An 18,973-nucleotide genomic window follows, 5' to 3' on the forward strand; every position below is an offset into this window, starting at 1 on the left:
ATGAGGAAACTGAGACTCAGAGAACATAAGTGGCGTGCCTGAGATCATACTGCTGAGAAGTGGCGAAGCCATGATCCAGTGAATTTTCTGTTGAAATATACATACAATATTTAAGTAAATACATAAACTTATGTGTATATATTCTATACTCATACATATATATGTAACATGTACATATAAAACACTCATGTTCATATGAATATATGTATGTATAAAGAAATTGAATGACAGGCCATGTTTAGGTTTCTATATATAAATGCTAACTATATATTGTTCCTCAGTTTCCTCATTTTTTAAATAGGAATAATAATACTGGCACTAACTGGTTCATTGTGAAAGTGGTACATCAGTGCAAGTTATTATTACATAACTCAGTTCAGTTGAATGAACATTTATTAAGTTCTTATTAGATGTATGTGACTTTGGACGAGTAACTAGATTTTAGGACACTTGTAGATCCACATCGGTAAAAGAGGCTTTATCTCCAGAGTGGAGTCACAGGCCTGTCAGAAGGGACCAGTGTTTTCAGTGGAACTTGACTGAAAGCGTTACCCCAGGCATTGAGGGATGACTCACTGAGGGTTACATAGCCAGAGGCAGGACCCGAGCATTAAATAACTTCAGGACAAAATTATTTGCTCAATATTGTTCTTAGATAATATGACTGGGGGGGGGGGACGAGGACAACTGGGGGTAGTGGTGGTGGCAAGAATATTAATAAGTAACTAGGCATTTATTGTAACTTTGAAACTGTGATCGGTGGGTCAATAAACATTTATTAAATACCTACTATGTACCAGGCACTGTGCCAAGCATTGGGGATACCAAGAAAGGCAGGACAGTCTAGAAGACCTCAGCTTAAAAAGGCCAAGGTCTCCCACTGCATCCAGAGTCATCTCCAGTTGTCCTGATCTATATCTTGCCACTGGGCCCAGATGGCTCTGGAAGAGAAGGTGAGGCTAGTTACTTTGTACAGCCCTGCTTCACTTAAATCCAGTTCAATGGCATATCATCCTATCACCTTTCTGATATCATGGCTCTCTGAGAACCAGAAGGACAAACAAGAACCTAGAGCTCTATCCACTGAGCCCCCTTGCTACCTAGAACCTTCCAAATAAATGCTCGCTGGAGAGCCTTTGCTCACCATAGCATTACCCGAGTTATTTGCCCTTTCTCCTGTTTCCATCATTTTTCCACCTTTTGATAGTTACTTTGTGGGGAAAGTGAGCATTAGGCAATGGATAGAGAAAATAAGGCTGCTGCCTTATGCTGTCACCTAGAAGGTGAACATGCCCATCTCTCCTGGGTTTGATTAGAAGTAGTTCCATTTTTATAAATAGAGCCTTTGGGATGTACCTTAATGTCCTTCCTTCAGCCTCTCCCTTTGTGGTTGTACAGTCAGTAGATGGACTGTTTTGAATGACAAATCAAGCCAAGTCATAGAAAGTGTCATGCTTGTCTCTACCTTTGTCTTTATAAGTGCATGACTAAGATCTCATCAGGAAATTATACATTTTTTAGGCATGTATAGTTATATTCCTGTAGCTTCATATAGGAATCACTGACTGTAATAATAATAATGGGACAGCTACATGGCGTAGGGGATAAGAGTCCCTGTACTGGAGTCAAGAAGACCTGACACACTCACTAACTATGTGACCCTGGGCAAGTCACTTCACCTCTGTTTGCCTTAATCTAGTAGAGAAATGGCAAACCATCCCAGTATCTTTGCTAAGAAAATCCCATACAACCACAAACCATAATAATAAGTTTTCTTCATATGGAACTCTGTGGTTGTAAACACCAGTATTTGAGTCTCACAACATCCTCTGAGAAGTAGGTAGTGCCCCCATTTTATAGATGAGAAAACTGAGACTCAGAGACATCTCAGCACTCCTACGTAGTTTCCTAAAACTAAGTCACAGAGCAGTTGCTCTTCTGCACTGGTAGAAAGACTTCTTCCCAGGAGCTCCTTATACTAATGGAATTGTGGATGTAGTTAAAAAGAAAAGGAGAGGAGAAGAGAGAGAAGAGAATAGAAAAGAGGAGAGAGAGGAGAGAAAAGACAAGAGAATGGAGGAGAGGAGAAATCCAGGAGGGTTATTATAGAGGTAATTCTCATTGATCCGTTTTCTCTTGGGCTTGTAGTCTTTTGGTTATTTCGTTGTTTGATGAGTGTCTTCACTAAGGAGTACAGTCATAAAGTAGAATTCTTTACCTGCCATCTTACTCTGATACTTCTAAAGAACCATGAGGCAGCTAGAAGACACGTTGGGTAGAGTGCTGGCACTGGAGTAAGGAAGACCTGAATTCAAATCCAGCCTCAGATTCTTACTTAGCTATGTGACCCTGGGAAAGTGATTTAACCTCTGTCTTCCTTAGTTTCCTTTCTGTACATTGGGGCTAATATTAGCACCTAAATCCCAGGGTTATTGTGGGAATCAAATGAGATAATATTTGTAAAGCACTTAGTGTAGTGCCTTGAATACAGTAAGATCTTAATAAATGCTTATTCCCTCCCACCCAAAGATCCCTGATTTTACTTGTAGCCACATTCCCTCCATAGCTCCAGATTGTAAGCCCTCCATTTTTTACTAGAGGGGCTTTTAGAGTTGCTCTAGCCAAAAAAATTCATCACCACCTGGTAGCCAACCTTGTGGTGACGAAGCTCTCCAGACTTAGCTGGACTAGTCATCAGATGACAAACACACAATTCATCACTAGGCCCTTCCTTCAAGCCTTTCCAGATTGTGAATTTGTATTCTGTTGTCATGAGCTTGGAAGCCCAAGGTCGTTGCACCTTGATGAAGTAGCACAGTAGGACTTCAGTCATCAGAGGTGTCTGCCTGCCAGAAACCTTGGGAAAACTTTTGTCTCTCCAACTGTTGGTTAAACAGAGATCTGGGGAGCGTAATTAAACAATACCAACAATAACGGTATTAACCAGCATTAATAGAGCACTTGAAGGTTTCCACGACCTTTCCATTGACCATAGATTATCTCATTTAATCCTTGCAGCATCCCTGTGAGGTCCGTGTTATTGTTATTGTCTCTTTACTGCCAAAGTCCAGATAGTAACCTTAAGGTCAGTCAGCTAAGAGTTGCCTGAGAGGAAAGAATGAAGGTGTTTCTAGGGACAAGAGCCTGGGGATGGGGAGGTGTTCCACTTTTATTAAGTGTGATGACCAATTGGGATTTCAGAGGACTGAAGAGGAAGTTGGCTCCCCACCTCTGGCCAGAGAGTTGATGGATTCAGGGTGCAGAAAGAGACATGTCTTTGGACATGGGCAGTAATGGAATTGGCTTCGCTTGGCTTTGACTTCACTTGGGTTATGAGGATTTTCTTTTCTTTTCTATTTTGTTCATGGGGAGGAAGAAGTAAGAGAAAAATAAAACTTCCACTTAAGAGTCATGGGATCAAAACTCACAGCACTGACTTGGCCAGCCCTCTTAATTTTAGTGCATTCCCTCTATTAGTGACTTCCTATTTATCCTGCATATGACTTTTTGTGGGATATGTTTATTGTCTCCCGCATTAGATCATAAGCTCCTTGGGAGTAGGGAGTGCCTTTTGCTTCTTCTTGTGTTCTCAGCAATTAGCACAGGACCTGCTCATAGTAGGTACTTAATATAAATCTTTATTGGTTTATTGACTAATCTGTCTTAGTATTGATCACAGTAAGGAAAGTAATTCTGGGAGGAAATCAGTGGATACCTGGGGAAGGGTCTGTGGGGGAGTATAAAAGTATACTGCAAGTATAAAAGGGTCTCTAGAATATTCCTGAGCTCCCGGTATCAGGAAGGCTTGAGTTCAGATCCTACTTCAGACGCTTGCTAACTGTGACTTGGGGCAAATTACTTTGTTTCTAGTTTCCTCATCTGTATAATGGGGATAATCATAGTGTCTACTGTGATGATCAAATGAGATAATATTTGTAAGACATTTAGCACATAGTAGGTGCTATACTGGTGGCTAGTATTAGACAAGTCTAGGGGATACAGGAACAGGTGGGGCTGGGCTATGCTCCAGTCTACCCCTGCCAAAGTGGAAATTGAGAGCATATTTATCCTGAATATTTCTTTCACAGGCCAGAAAAAAAGTCAGAGCAGCCAATGTGCGATGAGCATGAAGACGAACGCATCAACATTTACTGCCTGAACTGTGAAGTACCCACCTGCTCCATGTGCAAGGTCTTTGGGGCTCACAAAGACTGCCAGGTGGCTCCCCTCACACATGTTTTCCAGAGGCAGAAAGTAAGTAAGGACAACCGTGACTCCACCTTGTCTCTCCCCATGTAACCTCACCTTGTAACCTCTGCTTTCCAATACTGCATGTCAGGAGGACCCAGACTGTGAAACAGCAGGTTCGAGAAGCTGGGTTGGCGTGGGGCTTTGCCATTGGCCAAGTTTCCTGAGGTGCTGAGTTCTGCTGGCATGATGTAGTTGCCTGGGCTAGAAAGTTTTAGAAACTAACTACTTCAGGGTCAGGGGAAAATCCAGGTTCTCCCTTAGGGGCAGACTATGAGAAGAAGAAGAAAAAAAAGAGTATTTCTGCTCTCCTCCAACTCTGTGTCTTTTTATTTCATTCAGAACTTAAAGATGTGCTCCCTTCTTCCACAAAAGCCACTTTGGTGTAGCAGAACAAACACGATTTGGAATAAGAAGACCTGTGTTTAAATCTGGGCTCTGATACTAACAATCTGTGTGAATTTGATTAAGTCCCTTGACCTCTCTGGGCCTCAATAGCCTCATCTCTAAAATGATGAGAGGGCTAGAAAAACAAATGAATGAAAAAGTACTTACTAAACATTTACTGTGTGTCAAATACTTGCTAAATTCTGGGCATACAAAGGAAAAAAATACAAGACAGTTTCTTCTCGCCAGAATCTTATATCACTCACATTTGGGCAAGACAATTTGTAAAATCAGTTTTAGGGCAAATGGAAAGACCCAGAAATCTGAAGTCTATGAAGTAAATGGCAGGGCCTAGGGGCCTTTAGGGTGGGTGCACAGCAGGTCAGATAACAATGTCCAAAGGTCTAGAAGCGTCTGGGCAGACGGTAAGGCTGGTGGTGGTCTTCCATATTGCCTGAAGACTTGTACTTGCTGACTCCTAGCTCATCCAAGTAGTATGAACAACTAGGTCACTCTTCTCACCTGGTTGCCTCAGTGGGGTCTTAATAACCCAAGTTGGGGACAGAGGGCTGAAGAAAAGACAAGCGGAAAGTTTCTCTCCCAAGGACTACTTCCTATTCATTTCTAGGTCCTATAAATAGAGGAAAGTAGGAGTTGGTAGTACTCAGTTTAAAAAAAAAAAAAGGATCAGCCAAAATTTGCTTTAAAATTAGATGAAATGTCTGGATGACTTTATGTTTTTTTGCCTCTCTCCCATAAGCTGGAAACTTGACACTGTGGAAGACCATCTGTCTGAGCATGATCCTTAATTCTGACCCTATGACATTACCTGTGGGGCCACTGCTTTCTGGTAAAGCCTTGCAGTCCCTCCTCTCCTTAACCCTGAAGTTTCATGACCAGTAAATAGGCAGTTTTCCTTTTGATGCAGAGAAACAACATATGTGTGGATGCTCAGATTGGTGTTTCTACCTTTAGGCTTTGTGAGGTTCAGTAGCTCCAGATTTCAGGGATACAGGGTATCTGTGCCCTCTGGTTCTAGATTTCAGTCACTGAGACTACACATTTAACAACTTTTTGTGTGAAATCAGATTTGATTGGCTTTTGATACTCAAAGCCAGAACTTCTCCAGCAGCCCTAAGTCTCCCAACTACCAGTGATTATTAATGAATCAAGCTAGATGGATGTGAAATTCTATCAGAGTTCAACAAAGGGCCGTTTTAACTTTCATCATTTTCTGCTTGCTTTGGATTTATCCTTTTTCTTGTTCTGAATCTGTGGTTTCAGTTCAAAGAACTTCTGGTATGGAGACTGCCTTCTCCAACTTAGATCATAGAGATGGAAAAGAAATCATCCCCACTGAGCCCTCTTATTTTACAGATGAGAAAACCAAAGCCCAGAGAGGTTAAGTGATTTGTCTGGACAGACAGATGGATGGCTAGATAAAGCATTTATTAAGCACATATAGGGGGTTTCAGCTCCAGGTTTGATGGAAAGGTCCTTGTGCTTAGGGGTCAGTGGCAAAACAGACAGTAATGAATCTTCATCCCAACTTGTACACAAGCCTCTCTTCTCTTCCATTAATTGCATTGACTAGTTCTACTGATGAAATATCTCTTGCAAGGAGATATCCTGGTTATTACTTTCCTCAGCTCACACTCTGCAAAGTGGGACACCAAAGGGATGCCATCCCCACATGGCTTTGGCCTTCTGAAGAGCTGGAGCAGAAGGACCAGGCAGCCTTAATCCTCTGGGCCTCCATTTCCTCATTTGGTACAAGGGGGCAGTTGGTTCTGTGTGTGGGCCCTGGTGCTAATTCCCACAGAACAATCCAAGTTTCATATACGCTGGGATGACATGAAGTCCTAAACTTGCTCGGGGTCACGTAGCTCGTATTTGAGGCATCATCTGAACTGAGGTCTTCAGCGCTCTAACATGTTTCCTCTTTAATAAACTCAGCAAGTCCTCTGTAATTTAGAACAGAGCTGTCAAACATGAAGCCTGCAGGCAAGCCTCCCTGAGACACCAGAAACAGATTAAAATGTAATTGGGAAATATATAGCATAATAAATAAAAATATCATAGAACATAGATAATCTCAGTATGTGGTACTCTAAGTCAATATGCAGGCTGCAGAGATCCTTATGCATGATTTAGTGGCTGCTGATTCTATTTGAGTTTGACACCACAGGGTTAGAGTCTCAATGGGTTGCCCAGAGCACTGAGAAGTTTAGAGATCTGTCCATGGGCATGGGCATTTGCCCATGGATTTGCCCATATATTTGCCAATGGCCATTTGCTCATATATATGTCAGAGGCAAGACCTGCAGCCAGGTCTTTTCTGGAGAAGCTTCCCCTTTGTCTTTTCTTCAGCCCTCTGTCCCCAACTTGGACTCCAAGGCTAGCCCACTATGAATGTTGCCACTCTCATGATTGATCATAGAATCATGGAATTTGGGGCTGGAGGGAACCTTAGGGTTGACCTGGTCTACACTTCTGGTAGTATAGTTAAGAAAACTGAGACGCAGGGTGGTTTGTTTTATTTACCCAGGGTGATTTGTATGCTTTATGGGAATGAGTACTGTATTTGGAGTCTGAGGACCTGGGTGACCTTTGGAAAAGTCACTTTGTCTTGGTTGACCTCAGTTTCCTTATTTGTAAAATGAAGATATTGGACTAGATGACTTCTGAGATGCTCCTTAGCTTCAAATCTATGATCTAATCATCTGGTTAGTGGTAGAACCAAGACTCAATTCTGACTCGTACTCCAGTGCTCCTGGGAATCCAGACCTTAAAAGTATGGACACCACAAATGCCATACAAATACAGCTAGTGCTAAAACTAGAGTTTTGTCCTGAAGCATGGCTCTCTTATATACCAGGTCAGAAGGGAAAACAGAATTTGAAAGACAAAGCTATTTCAGAACCAGACTAACACCACAGTTTCAAATTTGTAATTAATGCCTAAGTCATTATGAATGTTTTTTCCTAACATTTTTTTCTCAATCCTATTGCCCAGGAAGAATTGGACTAGGTAAATAATTCTAAGTCAATATTTATAGAATCGTAGATATACTCTAGTCAACAAGTATTTATTGCCTACTATGTGCCTAGCACTGTGCTAAGCACTGGGCAAAGAAAGACAAAAGACAACCCCTGCCCTCATTAATGGAGGGGACAACATGCAGACAACTATGTGCAGACAAGGCACGTGCAGGATAAATAGGAAGTGATCACAAAAGGCAAGGCACTGGAAATGAGAGTAATCAGGAAAGGTTCCCTGCCGAAGGTGGAATTTTTAGTTGAGATTGAAGAAAGCCAGGAGGCAGAGATGAAGAGGGAACGCATGGGGCACTGCCAGGGACAGTGATCAGAGCTGAAAGATGGAGCATCATTTACCCCAAACGCCTCACCTTACAGATGAGGAAACTGAGAGTGACTAGCTTAGGGTCACATCGATATTAGGAGAGATGGGACTTAAACTCATCCAAAATCTGGGATTTTCCTCTAACTCCACACCCAGGGTTCTGCTATGGCATGTTACCTCTCTAATGATCTCAGAAACTCCTTTCTAATTCATAGTCTCAGTGAGGTGCCTGGAGCTCTGAGAGGTTCAGAGGTTTACTCTTGGTCATATAGCTAGCATGTGTCAGAGGCAAGACTCGCACCGAGGTGCTTCTGACTCTATTTGCTTGGCATTCATTCACCGTACCACACCTCACAGATTTTTTTTGTCTCTACTTTCTAAAAGTGTGACTATTTCATTAGCTTCACTTTCCATGTATTATCTTCTATATGTTCAACAATTATCCCTTCCACATGGTTGGGGTTATGAGTGTGGCACCCTTATAATCTGGAAAATCTGTGTAACATTTTTTAGTCCTCCCTCTGTACAAAGAAGTCTGATTGTATTTTGTTTTATGGGATGTTTACAGTGACTTGTTGTAAAATTTGGGTTAAGTATTTGCTCATAGGCTCTGTGGCCTTTGTGTATTGTCCATGGTTTCTGCAAAACTCCCCCCAAAATCCTATTTGATTTCTTATGCCAACCCGAGATATATTGAAATCATGATGAGGAAAGTTGCAATGTGGAAAGATAACTGTATAAAGATAACCATTATTAGGACTTGATTTCCTCAGTAGCAGAACTGGTCTTTACTCTCTTGTCCAGACTCCTTCTGTGTGATTAGGTGATCCCACTGGTGATGTGACTGTGTAGACTTAGACCTCTGGTCAGAGAAAGGTTAACTAGACCATGGGAAGACTTAGCCATGTCCTTATTTACACCCTTCTTTAACCAAGTGATCTAACTTGCAAAATATTTTTCAGCATGTTCTAACCAGCTCACTGACTTCATGAGTAGGAATAGGAAAGAACCCTCTTTACTACTCATTCTACAAAAACAGTCTCTTACCCTGGGTGATTGAAAATGAGTAATTATAGGAGACAGATTTGTGATTATAATTGAATAGAACAATGAAAAAAAGCAATGGAGAAAGAGTTAGCCTTCTGGTTAAGTTGCATTCCTTAGTTCCTCCCTCTGTCCATCTTTCTGTTCTCTCTCCTTTCCTTCCTTCCTTCCTTCCTTCCTTCCTTCCTTCCTTCCTTCCTTCCTTCCTTCCTTCCTTCCTTCCTTCCTTCCTTCCTTCTGCCCCTAGGGACTCACCATATTGGTTCAACACTTAGTGTGGACATCCACTTAGCCCTGCAACTCAGGCATCCTGATTTCAAGCGATCCACCAGCCTCAGCTACTCCATCAGCAGGGACTATAAGCACAGGCCACAATGCCTGAGTCAGGATAAGTTGAGCTGAAGGAGCTACTCCTTTTGTGGGGAGGAGATGCTTGGGCAACGTAGATGCCTTTAGAAAATAAAATAAGAATACCTTAAGACTTGCACTGAGGGATGCTTCATGTACTTGTTTAATTTAGCTGCCAAATAGTATGTATATCCACAGACCTGACAATTCTTGAACCAGGTGATTAGACTCAATTTGGCTTGTTATAAGTTAAAGAGGAAAAGGGAATATGCATTTATTAAGCACCTGCTATGTGGCAGGCACTGTGCAAATGTTATCTCATTCGATCCTCACAACAACCCTGGGAGAAAAGTACTGTTATCATCGCCATCTTACAGTTGAGGAAACTGAGACTGACAGCAGTTAATTGAGTTACCCAAGGTCACAAAGCTAATAAATATCTGAAGGCAGATTTGGACTCAGGTCCCCGTAACTCTGAGGTGGCTGGATGGTGAAGTGGATAAAGCGCTGAGCCTGGAATCAGGAAGACTTCCCCTTCATGAGTTCAACCTGACCTCAGATACTTACTAGCTATGTGACCCTGGGCAAGTCACTTAACCCCGTTTTCCACAATTCCTTGTCTATAAAAATGAACTGGAAAAAGAAATGGCGAAGCACTACAGTGTCTTTGCCAAAACAACCCCCAAATGAGGTCACCAAGAGTCAGACACTTCCTCATTCCAGACTTGGTGCTCTATCCCCCTGGCCACATAGCTGCTGAAGCTAGAAGAAAGAGAAGTTATCCATCTTCAGGGAACTTGTATGAAGACCTTTCTTATTCCCCTAGGAGATAGAGAGCAAGTCATAGAGACGCACTTGTGTGTGCATATAACATCTCCATGCCTGGCTTCCATTTGGTGCCCCACCTGAATAAAAAGCATAGGATGGGGGTCAGCGCTCACGTACTGGAATCAATCTCTGTTGTCTTTCTCCCCAGTCCGAGCTCAGTGATGGCATCGCGGTCCTCGTGGGAAGCAACGACCGAGTCCAAGGAATAATCAGTCAGCTGGAAGAGACTTGCAGAGTTGTAGAGGTAAGTTACTGGACTCCTTGCCCTTGTCCACATCCTGCACTTGAAACTCCCAGGATAAGATCAGCTGCTCGGTGACCCTGCCGGGAATCTGCGTTCTGATGATGGACAGTTTTCTCACCTCACCCTCCTGGTTTCTCTCCTGCTGCATCTCTGAAAGATGTTCGGTGGGGAGAGAAAAAGGAATTAGTTCTTTAGGATAACTTAGAGAGGAAGACTTTCCCCATGTTTACTACAGCTTTTGTTTGTGCACAATATCTGGTGTTTCTTGGTCAGCCTAAATGGAGATATTAGGAAGAGAACAATTTCCAAAGGAACACAGCAGATGGCTGAAATAAGGATCCAGAATAGTTAGGTAGAAGGAACAGCGGACTTGGAATTCCAGTTCTCAGCTGGGACTTGTTAGAGTATGTCAGATAAGCTCTCATGTGAACTTTAGTTTCTTATCTATAAAGTGGGATCGTGCTATTTATACTGCCTACCTCACAGAGTTATTGTAGGAAAGATTTTTGTAAACTGGAATGCACTAGTTAAACATAAGGTATTATTATTATTATCATAAAAGGTAGTTCTCTTCTTATTTGGTGGAGTCGAGGTAGAAAACTTGTCCTGGGACAAGCTGCTATCCTGCTATTATTCTTTTATATTTATTATTCTGCTTTCTATTGCACAGGTAGATAAAATGACTTTTTGTGGTTGAAAAATAGATTAGGATGGAAATGCATCTTCAGTGGGCTCACTGAGAGCATATTCAGTATAATTCTGGTAGTAGACAGGGTGATGGGAATGATACATGCCTCGTTCTGTTCCCACATGATTTAAATTTCTTCTTTGAAGTGTGTTCGTGGATTTTGAAGTCTTTTCCTTCTAGGCAGCTTGAAGGCTATATTTTATATGTGGACATATATTAAAATATTTTTCTTAAATTTGTATGCATCCATGTTACATCCATGTAATTTTAGATACCAGTTTAGTCTATTAAAATGCTCCAGTTCCAGTTTAGTTAATTCTGTGAATTTGCAAGATACTTTGAGGTCTGTATCTATAACATGGGGATTTGACATCTTAGTTCTTCAAAGAGAGCAAATTTCTAATGTATAATTCTAGTCACCAGGTCATGATGTCACGTTTTAGTAGATACTCAGTTAGGTGTGAAATTTTTCCCACTGCTAGTGATGTGTTGTGAAGTTTTGGTTTTCATAAACAGATGTCACCCTTCCTCCTCCTTCTTCCCCTGGAGCTCCTGGGTGGACTGTTTTGCTCACATATATCTGGAAGCTCTTAGTAAACAAGCCATTTGGCAAGTCCACTGTAAACTATATTATTATTTGGATAATTGAAGGGAAGCTTGTAGGGGAGTGGAGGATAGTAAAAAGTATGTTGTAAAAAGTAAAAAGAATGTTGAACTTAAGAGGCTGAATCTGGAATCACAAGCCCTGAGGTCAGATGCCAGATCTACCACTTACCTATGTGGTTTTAGGCAAGTCATGTAACCTCTCCAAGCCTCAGTTTCCTCATCTGTAAAATGAGTGGTTGAAGCAGGTACAGTGGTATGCTGGATACAGCTCTTGTAGGCTCCCAAGAGCCAATCATTGTGTTTTCAGTGTGAGCAGTTATCTCTTAGTATAAATCAGTAAACACTATAAATTAGGACTTGATATATTGTTTTGTTGATTGTCTGGATTTTAAAATGTGATGGAAAAAATGTTAATAGTTCACATTAAATATAAAAGTATGTCCTGAATCCTTTTTTGGGGAGTGTTTCTGTTTGGTTGTTTTTTGTAGAAACAGTTGCCAGTCATTTCCCAGCACATGCTTGACTAGGTGGCTTCTAAGGTCCTGACCAATTTAGATTTATGATTGTGTAAATGCAAAAATCTGGAATGTGAAAATAATTTTTATGGTAGATACTTTTGCTTTAAAGAATAGGATCAGGGCCAAAATCTAATAAAATCAAGGGTTATAGGATTATAGATCTAAGTTGGAAGGGGTCTCAGAGATCATCTAGTCTGGGAATGGGGAACCTATGGCCTTGAGGCCACACATGGTCCTCACGTTCAACCCTTTGACTGAATCCAAATTTCACAGAACAAATCCCTTTAATAAAAGGATTTGTTCTGTAAAAGTTGGACTCAGTCAAAAGGCCGCACCCAAGTATCTGGAAGGCCACATGTAGCCTTGAAGTACAACTTCCCCATCCCTAATCTAGTCTAATCCCCTTACTTTTTTTTTTACAATAATACTTAAATTTATTTATTTAAGTTTTCAAAATTTATTTCCACAAAATTTTGAGTTCCAAATTTTCTCCCCATTTCTCCCCTCCCCCTACCCCAAAAACACCAAGCATTCTAATTATGCTTATCACCAATCTACCCTCCCTTCTAACATCCTTCCTTTCCCTTATCCCCATCTTCTCTTTTGTCCTGTAGGGCAAGGTAAATTTCTATACCCCATTACCTGTATTTCTTATTTCCTAGTTGTATGCAAGAACAATACTCAATAGTTGTTCCTAAAACTTTGAGTTCCAACTTCTCTTCCTCCCTCCCTCCCTCCCCACTCATCCCCATTGGGAAGGCAAGCAATTCAATATAGGCTATATCTGTGTAGTTTTGCAAATGACTTCCATAATAGTCATGTTGTGTAAGACTAACTATATTTCCCTCCATCCTATCCTACTCCCCATTTCTTCTATTCTCTCTTTTGACCCTGTCCCTCCCCAAAAGTACTGACTTCTAATTGCTCCCTCCTCCCATTGCCCTCCCTTCCATCATCCCCCCTACCCTGCTTATCCCCTTTTCCCCTACTTTCCTGTATTGTAGGATAGGTTTTCATACCCAAATGAGTGTGCATTTTATTCCTTCCTTGAGTCGAATGTGATGAGAGTAAGCTTCATGTTTTCTCTCTCACATTCCCCCTTTTCCCCTCAAATGAAAAGTCTTTTACTTGTCTCTTTTATGAGATAATTTGCCCCATTCCATTTCTCCCTTTCTCCTCCCGATATATTCCTCTCTCATCCCTTAGTTTCATTTTTTTAGATATGATCTTATTCTATTCAACTCACCCTGTGTTCTGTGTGTGTGTGTGTGTGTGTGTAATCCCACTAACTACCCAGATACTGAAAAAAGTTTCAAGAGTTACAAATATTGTCTTTCCATGTAGGAATGTAAACAGTTCAACTTTAGTAAGTCCTTTATGATTTCTCTTTCCTGTTTACCTTTTCATGCTTCTCTTGATTCTTGTGTTTGAAAGTCAAATTTTCTTTTTAGCTCTGGTCTTTTCATTAAGAATGCTTGAAAGTCCTCTATTTCATTGAAAGACCATTTTTCCCCTGAAGTATTATACTCAGTTTTGCTGGGTAGGTGATTCTTGGTTTTAGTCCTAGTTTCTTTGACTTCTGGAATATCCTATTCCAAGTCCTTTGATCCCTTAATGTAGAAGCTGCTAGATCTTGTGTTATCCTGATTGTATTTCCACAACACTCAAATTGTTTCTTTCTAGCTACTTGCAATATTTTCTCCTTGACCTGGGAACTCTGGAATTTGGCTACAGTGTTCCTAGGAGTTTCTCTTTTTGGATCTCTTTCAGGAGGTGATCAGTGGATTGTTTCAATATTTATTTTGCCCTCTGGTTCTAGAATATCAGGGCAATTTTCCTTGATAATTTCATGAAAGATGATGTCTAGGCTCTTTTTTTGGTCATGGCTTTCAGGTAGTCCCATAATTTTTAAATTGTCTCTCCTGGATCTATTTTCCAGGTCAGTTGTTTTTCCAATGAGATGTTTCACATTATCTTCCATTTTTTTATTCTTTTGGTTTTGTTTTGTGATTTCTTGGTTTCTCATAAAGTCATTAGCCTTCATCTGTTCCATTCTAATTTTGAAAGAACTATTTTCTTCAGTGAGCTTTTGAACCTCTTTTTCCATTTGGCTAATTTTGCTTTTTAAAGCATTCTTCTCCTCATTGACTTTTTGAACCTCTTTTGCCAATTGAGTTAGCCTCTTTTTAAAGGTGTTATTTTTTTCAGCATTTTTTGAGTCTCCTTTAGCAAGCTATTGACCCACTTTTCATGCTTTTCTTGCATCTCTCTCATTTGTCTTCCCAATTTTTTCTCCACCTCTCTTACTTGATTTTCAAAATCTTTTTTGAGCTCTTCCATGGCCTGAGGCCATTGAATATTTATTTTGGATGTTTGGGATACAAAAGCCTTGACTTTTATGTCTTTCCCTGATGTTAAGCATTGTTCTTCCTCCTCTGAAAGGATGGGAGCAGATATCTGTTCACCAAGAAAGTAACCTTCTATAGTATAATTTTCCCCCCCTTTTTTGGGGCATTTTCCCAACCCGTTACTTGACTTTTGGGTCCTTTGTCAAGAGAAGGGTATACTCTGGGGGTCTGTAAGATGTCAGTTCCTTCAAGGTGGTACAATCAAATGTGTACACTGGTCTGGAAGCAAGGAGAAATTTTTGTGCCCAGAATCTTATTAATAGAGGTTCCTCTTCACAACCACCTAGCCTCCAGTTCCACCAAACCAGCACTGGGAGCTGAGATTCAGATAAGCTGCAGGGGCAGGACCATTCAGTGTGAGATAAAGATCAGTTGCTCAAATCCCCCAAGAGTATTAGGTGGGGACAGGGCTGCTACACAGGGCTGAGGTAAGAATCAGTTGCTCAGTGCCCCCAGGGGTTTTACGATCTGACAATGGATGCAGGCTGCTATAGGGGCTGCTGTGGAAGCTTCTGCCACCTGCCTGATGAGGCCTCTGTGGCTGCCTGAGGCCAGAGCTATGGGAAGACCCTTTTCCCTTCTCGGCCAGCTGAAAAAACCCTGTCACTGACCTTTGACATCTGTGGTTTGAGGGATCTGGGAACCACTGCTACTGTGACTGGGGATTCCACCCCTGAGGCCTGCTCTCATCCTCCTCCCAGAGCCTGGGGTGGCCAAGGCTGGATGGGGCTCTGCTCCATGTCTGATGCGACAGATGTTTCCTGTTGGCCTTTCAGGTCACCCTGGGCTGGAAATCTCCTCCACTCTGTTGTTCTGTGGCTTCTGCTGTTCTAGAATTTGTTGAGAGTCTTTCTTTACAGGTATTTTGTGGGCTGTGGGGGGAGAGCTAGTATATGTGCATCTTTCTACTCTGCCATCTTGGCTCCCTCCCTTACTTTTTAAATAAGGAAACTCAAGCCCAAGGAATTTAAGTGACTTGCCTGAGTTTTGACTCCTTCATTGACTGAACTGCTACATGAATTACAAACATTTTATTTTATTGGCCATACATATCTGTGGAAAATTCCTGCTCTTTCCTCCATTCCTGTTCTTGTAGTGGTCTGCGAGCCAATTGGAATTGAGATACTCCCTTTGCTTACTTAAATAAAGACCAAATGGAATCTTGTTGTTTTTGTACAAAACTGGCAGAAAAGTGTCAAGGTCCATAGTAGCCTTCTGACTATAGGAAATATGAGTTGGCACTGTAGTATTATAATATTAAAATAAATACGGTGCTAGGATGTAATTTTCCTAGGGGGTAGGGATTGTCTCCCTTTTGTATTTATGTTTCCAGTGCCTGCACTGTCTGATATACAGTTCAGTCATTTTTTCAGTTGTGTCTGACTCTTTGTGACCCTATTTGGCTTTTTCTTGACAAAGATACTAGAGTGGTTTGTCATTTTCTTCTCTGGCTTATTTTAAAGATGAGACGGTGAGGCAAACAGGGTGAAATGACTTGACCAGGGTCACACAGCTAGTAAATGTTTAATTGGTTTTGAACTCTGGAAGATTAGTCTTCCTGATTCTAGGCCTGGCGCTCTATCCACTGAATCATCTAATTGCTCCAAAAGATAGCAGATACTTAATAAATTCTTATTGACTGAAAAAATTAATAGTACATTAGGTGTATAGAATATAGATACCATGAGTTAATCCTCTTTGGTCAGGATTTCATTGAAACATTCCATTTGGAGGACTGTCCTTTAAATGTGTTATGCTATAGTGTTACCCTCAATACATTGAAAATATTCAAGGAAGTTACTCAGCACAGTGATGCCTAACTCAAATAAAATTGGGGGGGATGGGACACTAATCACCAAGGCAATATAATAACTTGGTTTTAAAATGTAATGTTAACTATGCTTTATTGCATTTTTATTTATTTTGTTAACTATTTCCCAATTATATTTGTGTGTGTATTTTTTTTTCTAGCAACCTGTGGTTTATTCTATATCTATGATCCATCCCAAATTATATTTTTATCTGGTTTGGGCCAGACTCAAGAATATTGGGGGCTGCCTGTGACCATTGGTTGTGTGTTTGATTCCTCTGATTTAGCATATTGAATGCCTTGCTTCTATAAAGGATTTACAGAAGAAAATTTTATAGGATGGGAAGGCATGGAGGGGTTTTAAAGACCAGCACTAGTTGATAGATCACAGATCCAAGCATGAAAAAAACATGAGAAAGTCTAGAGGGGAATAATCAAAATAGTTAAAATTTGGGGAAATATAGCCTTTATAGAAAAGGAAAAGAAAACTGACTTATTAGACTGGAAATGAGAAGAAGACTGAGTGGAGTTGGGAAACAAAAACAGTTTTCTAGCTATTGAACAAAATGTCACAAGAGGTGCAGAGAGTAGTTGTTTTCTGTTCCAGTGAGAAAATGACAAGGAGGAACAAGTTTGAGCTTTGTTCAGAGGTTTAGATTAGCTCCAGTGAAAAGTCTCCTTACTGTGGAACCAGAAGCAATGAGTGGAAGCTGGCAAAGAGGATGTCTTTGTTTTGACATAAGGAAAGACTCCTTAATAATTAGGGCTGTCTGAAAATGGGCTGCCTTGTGGGGTAGTGAGTTTCCTGTCACTTAAGGACCTCAAGTATGGATGACTACTTGCCAAGGATGTTTGTTGTAAGACAGAATTCCTGCTCAGTGTTCTCGGTGACCTCCAGGTCCCTTCCAGCTCTGAGATTCTTTGTTAATAATAACTTATCTTTGTAGAGCATTCTATACATCTAACAGTGTATTCAGAAGTTACTAAGGATTTTTGAAAATTACAAATATGGAACTCCTTCTTTGAAGGTCTTTAAGATTATTCTGTTCAGAACGATTTAAGATGATTTATTTGCCCAGAGTCAGAAGAGGGACTAACTCTAAGGATACTTCATCACTCTCTGGTCTCCTTTTTAAGAGAACAAGAAAATGGGGAATGGTGGGAAATGGAACACCATCAACTGTCATCCTCAAGGCGATTTGGGGGTGAAGTTTGGGGATTGTGGGTGAATAATCTGTGAAGCTACACATTATCTTTAGCTCCTAGGTCGTGGATGTTGTGGACCAAATCCCATCTTAGCATATGAGCTAGAGCAAGCATCCTGACTCCTGATCCAGCTTTTCTTTGTCAGAGGCCAAAGTTGCATTGTGGGCCACAGTGCAGCAGTGACTTCCATTCTCTGTCTCTCCCCTGGTTTCTGCTTGCCTCATCAACTATTTAGAAACACTTCTTTAAGATGTAACTGGCACCGCCTCTTTATGGTGTGGAGGTGTCAATAAGCAATTTATTGAACACCTGCTTCCCAGTCTCCCTACTTGTGTTAAATGCCTACTATATGCTAGGCACTGTGCTAAGTACTGGGGGCACAAAAAGAGAGGCAAAAGACAGTATCCGCCCTCAAGGAACTCACAATCTAATAGAGAAGGCAACAAAATAATATGGACAAAAAGGAAATAATTAGGAGAGGGGAAGCCTGGAATGAGAGGTTGAAAAAGGTTTTCTATAGAAGATGGGATTTTAATTAGTACTTAAAGGAAGCCAGGGAAGCCAGAAGGCAGAGGTGAGGAGGGAGAGCAGGAGAGAGGTGGGGATGTTGTTATTGCCAATTTTTCTGCTCTGATTGGCTAAGTAGCCCTTAGGGATGGGAAAAAGAGAAGCCCCTAGGGTGGGCACATTCCTTAGCTAACATCTTCTGGTCTTATTTCTTGGGCCCTAACATTATCCACCTCTGGAGACCGTTAGTTGCACATCTCTAATTATGGCACTGATTAATGTTATTCTAGTTGTCTTTGTCAGGTGGGCTTGGCAGGGAAAACTGAGACCAGAGGAAAAAGCTTCTCTCCTTGCCCATAAACACAAAATGTTTTATGAGACTAAAATACGATGAAAACTAATAAGGAAAACATTGGTAAGGAAATTTTTACCTTAGGAAATGGGTACTAGAGCTGCAATTTCATTGGCATAGGAATCTCCCTCCACCAGTGTTGGTCAGTAGCTTTGCGGCAACTTCCAATCTTAGAGAGTTATCTCAAGTGGTTGACTCTTGCTAAGGGTCACATTGCTGGTATGTAACAGATGGGACTTGATCTCATGACTTCCTGGCTCTTAGGCTAGCTCTTTATTGATTCTATCACACTGACTCTTCCACTATGGGAAAGTTTATGGATGGATTGTATGTATGTGTGTAGGTATTCATTGGGGCGTTTTTGGTAGCATTGCTTTTCTCCTTCAGCTGGGCCCCTCTTTTGGTTCTTCCAAACC

General features: G+C 41.1%; 1 protein-coding gene across 6 annotated transcripts in view; it reads left to right on the top strand.

Annotated features, from left to right (window-relative positions):
- The window catches only part of TRIM55 (tripartite motif containing 55), an 83,069-nt gene that overhangs the window by 15,638 nt on the left and 48,458 nt on the right, over positions 1-18,973 (top strand). For all 6 annotated transcript variants that reach the window (XM_072604717.1, XM_072604715.1, XM_072604713.1 and 3 more), the window contains 2 exons: positions 4,089-4,254; positions 10,367-10,462. In XM_072604717.1, coding sequence (XP_072460818.1) covers positions 4,089-4,254; positions 10,367-10,462 — 262 coding nt within the window. The remainder of the gene's footprint in view (positions 1-4,088; positions 4,255-10,366; positions 10,463-18,973) is intronic.

The sequence above is a fragment of the Notamacropus eugenii genome, chromosome 4, assembly GCF_028372415.1.
Source record: "Notamacropus eugenii isolate mMacEug1 chromosome 4, mMacEug1.pri_v2, whole genome shotgun sequence".
NCBI classification, from domain to species: Eukaryota; Metazoa; Chordata; class Mammalia; order Diprotodontia; family Macropodidae; genus Notamacropus; species Notamacropus eugenii.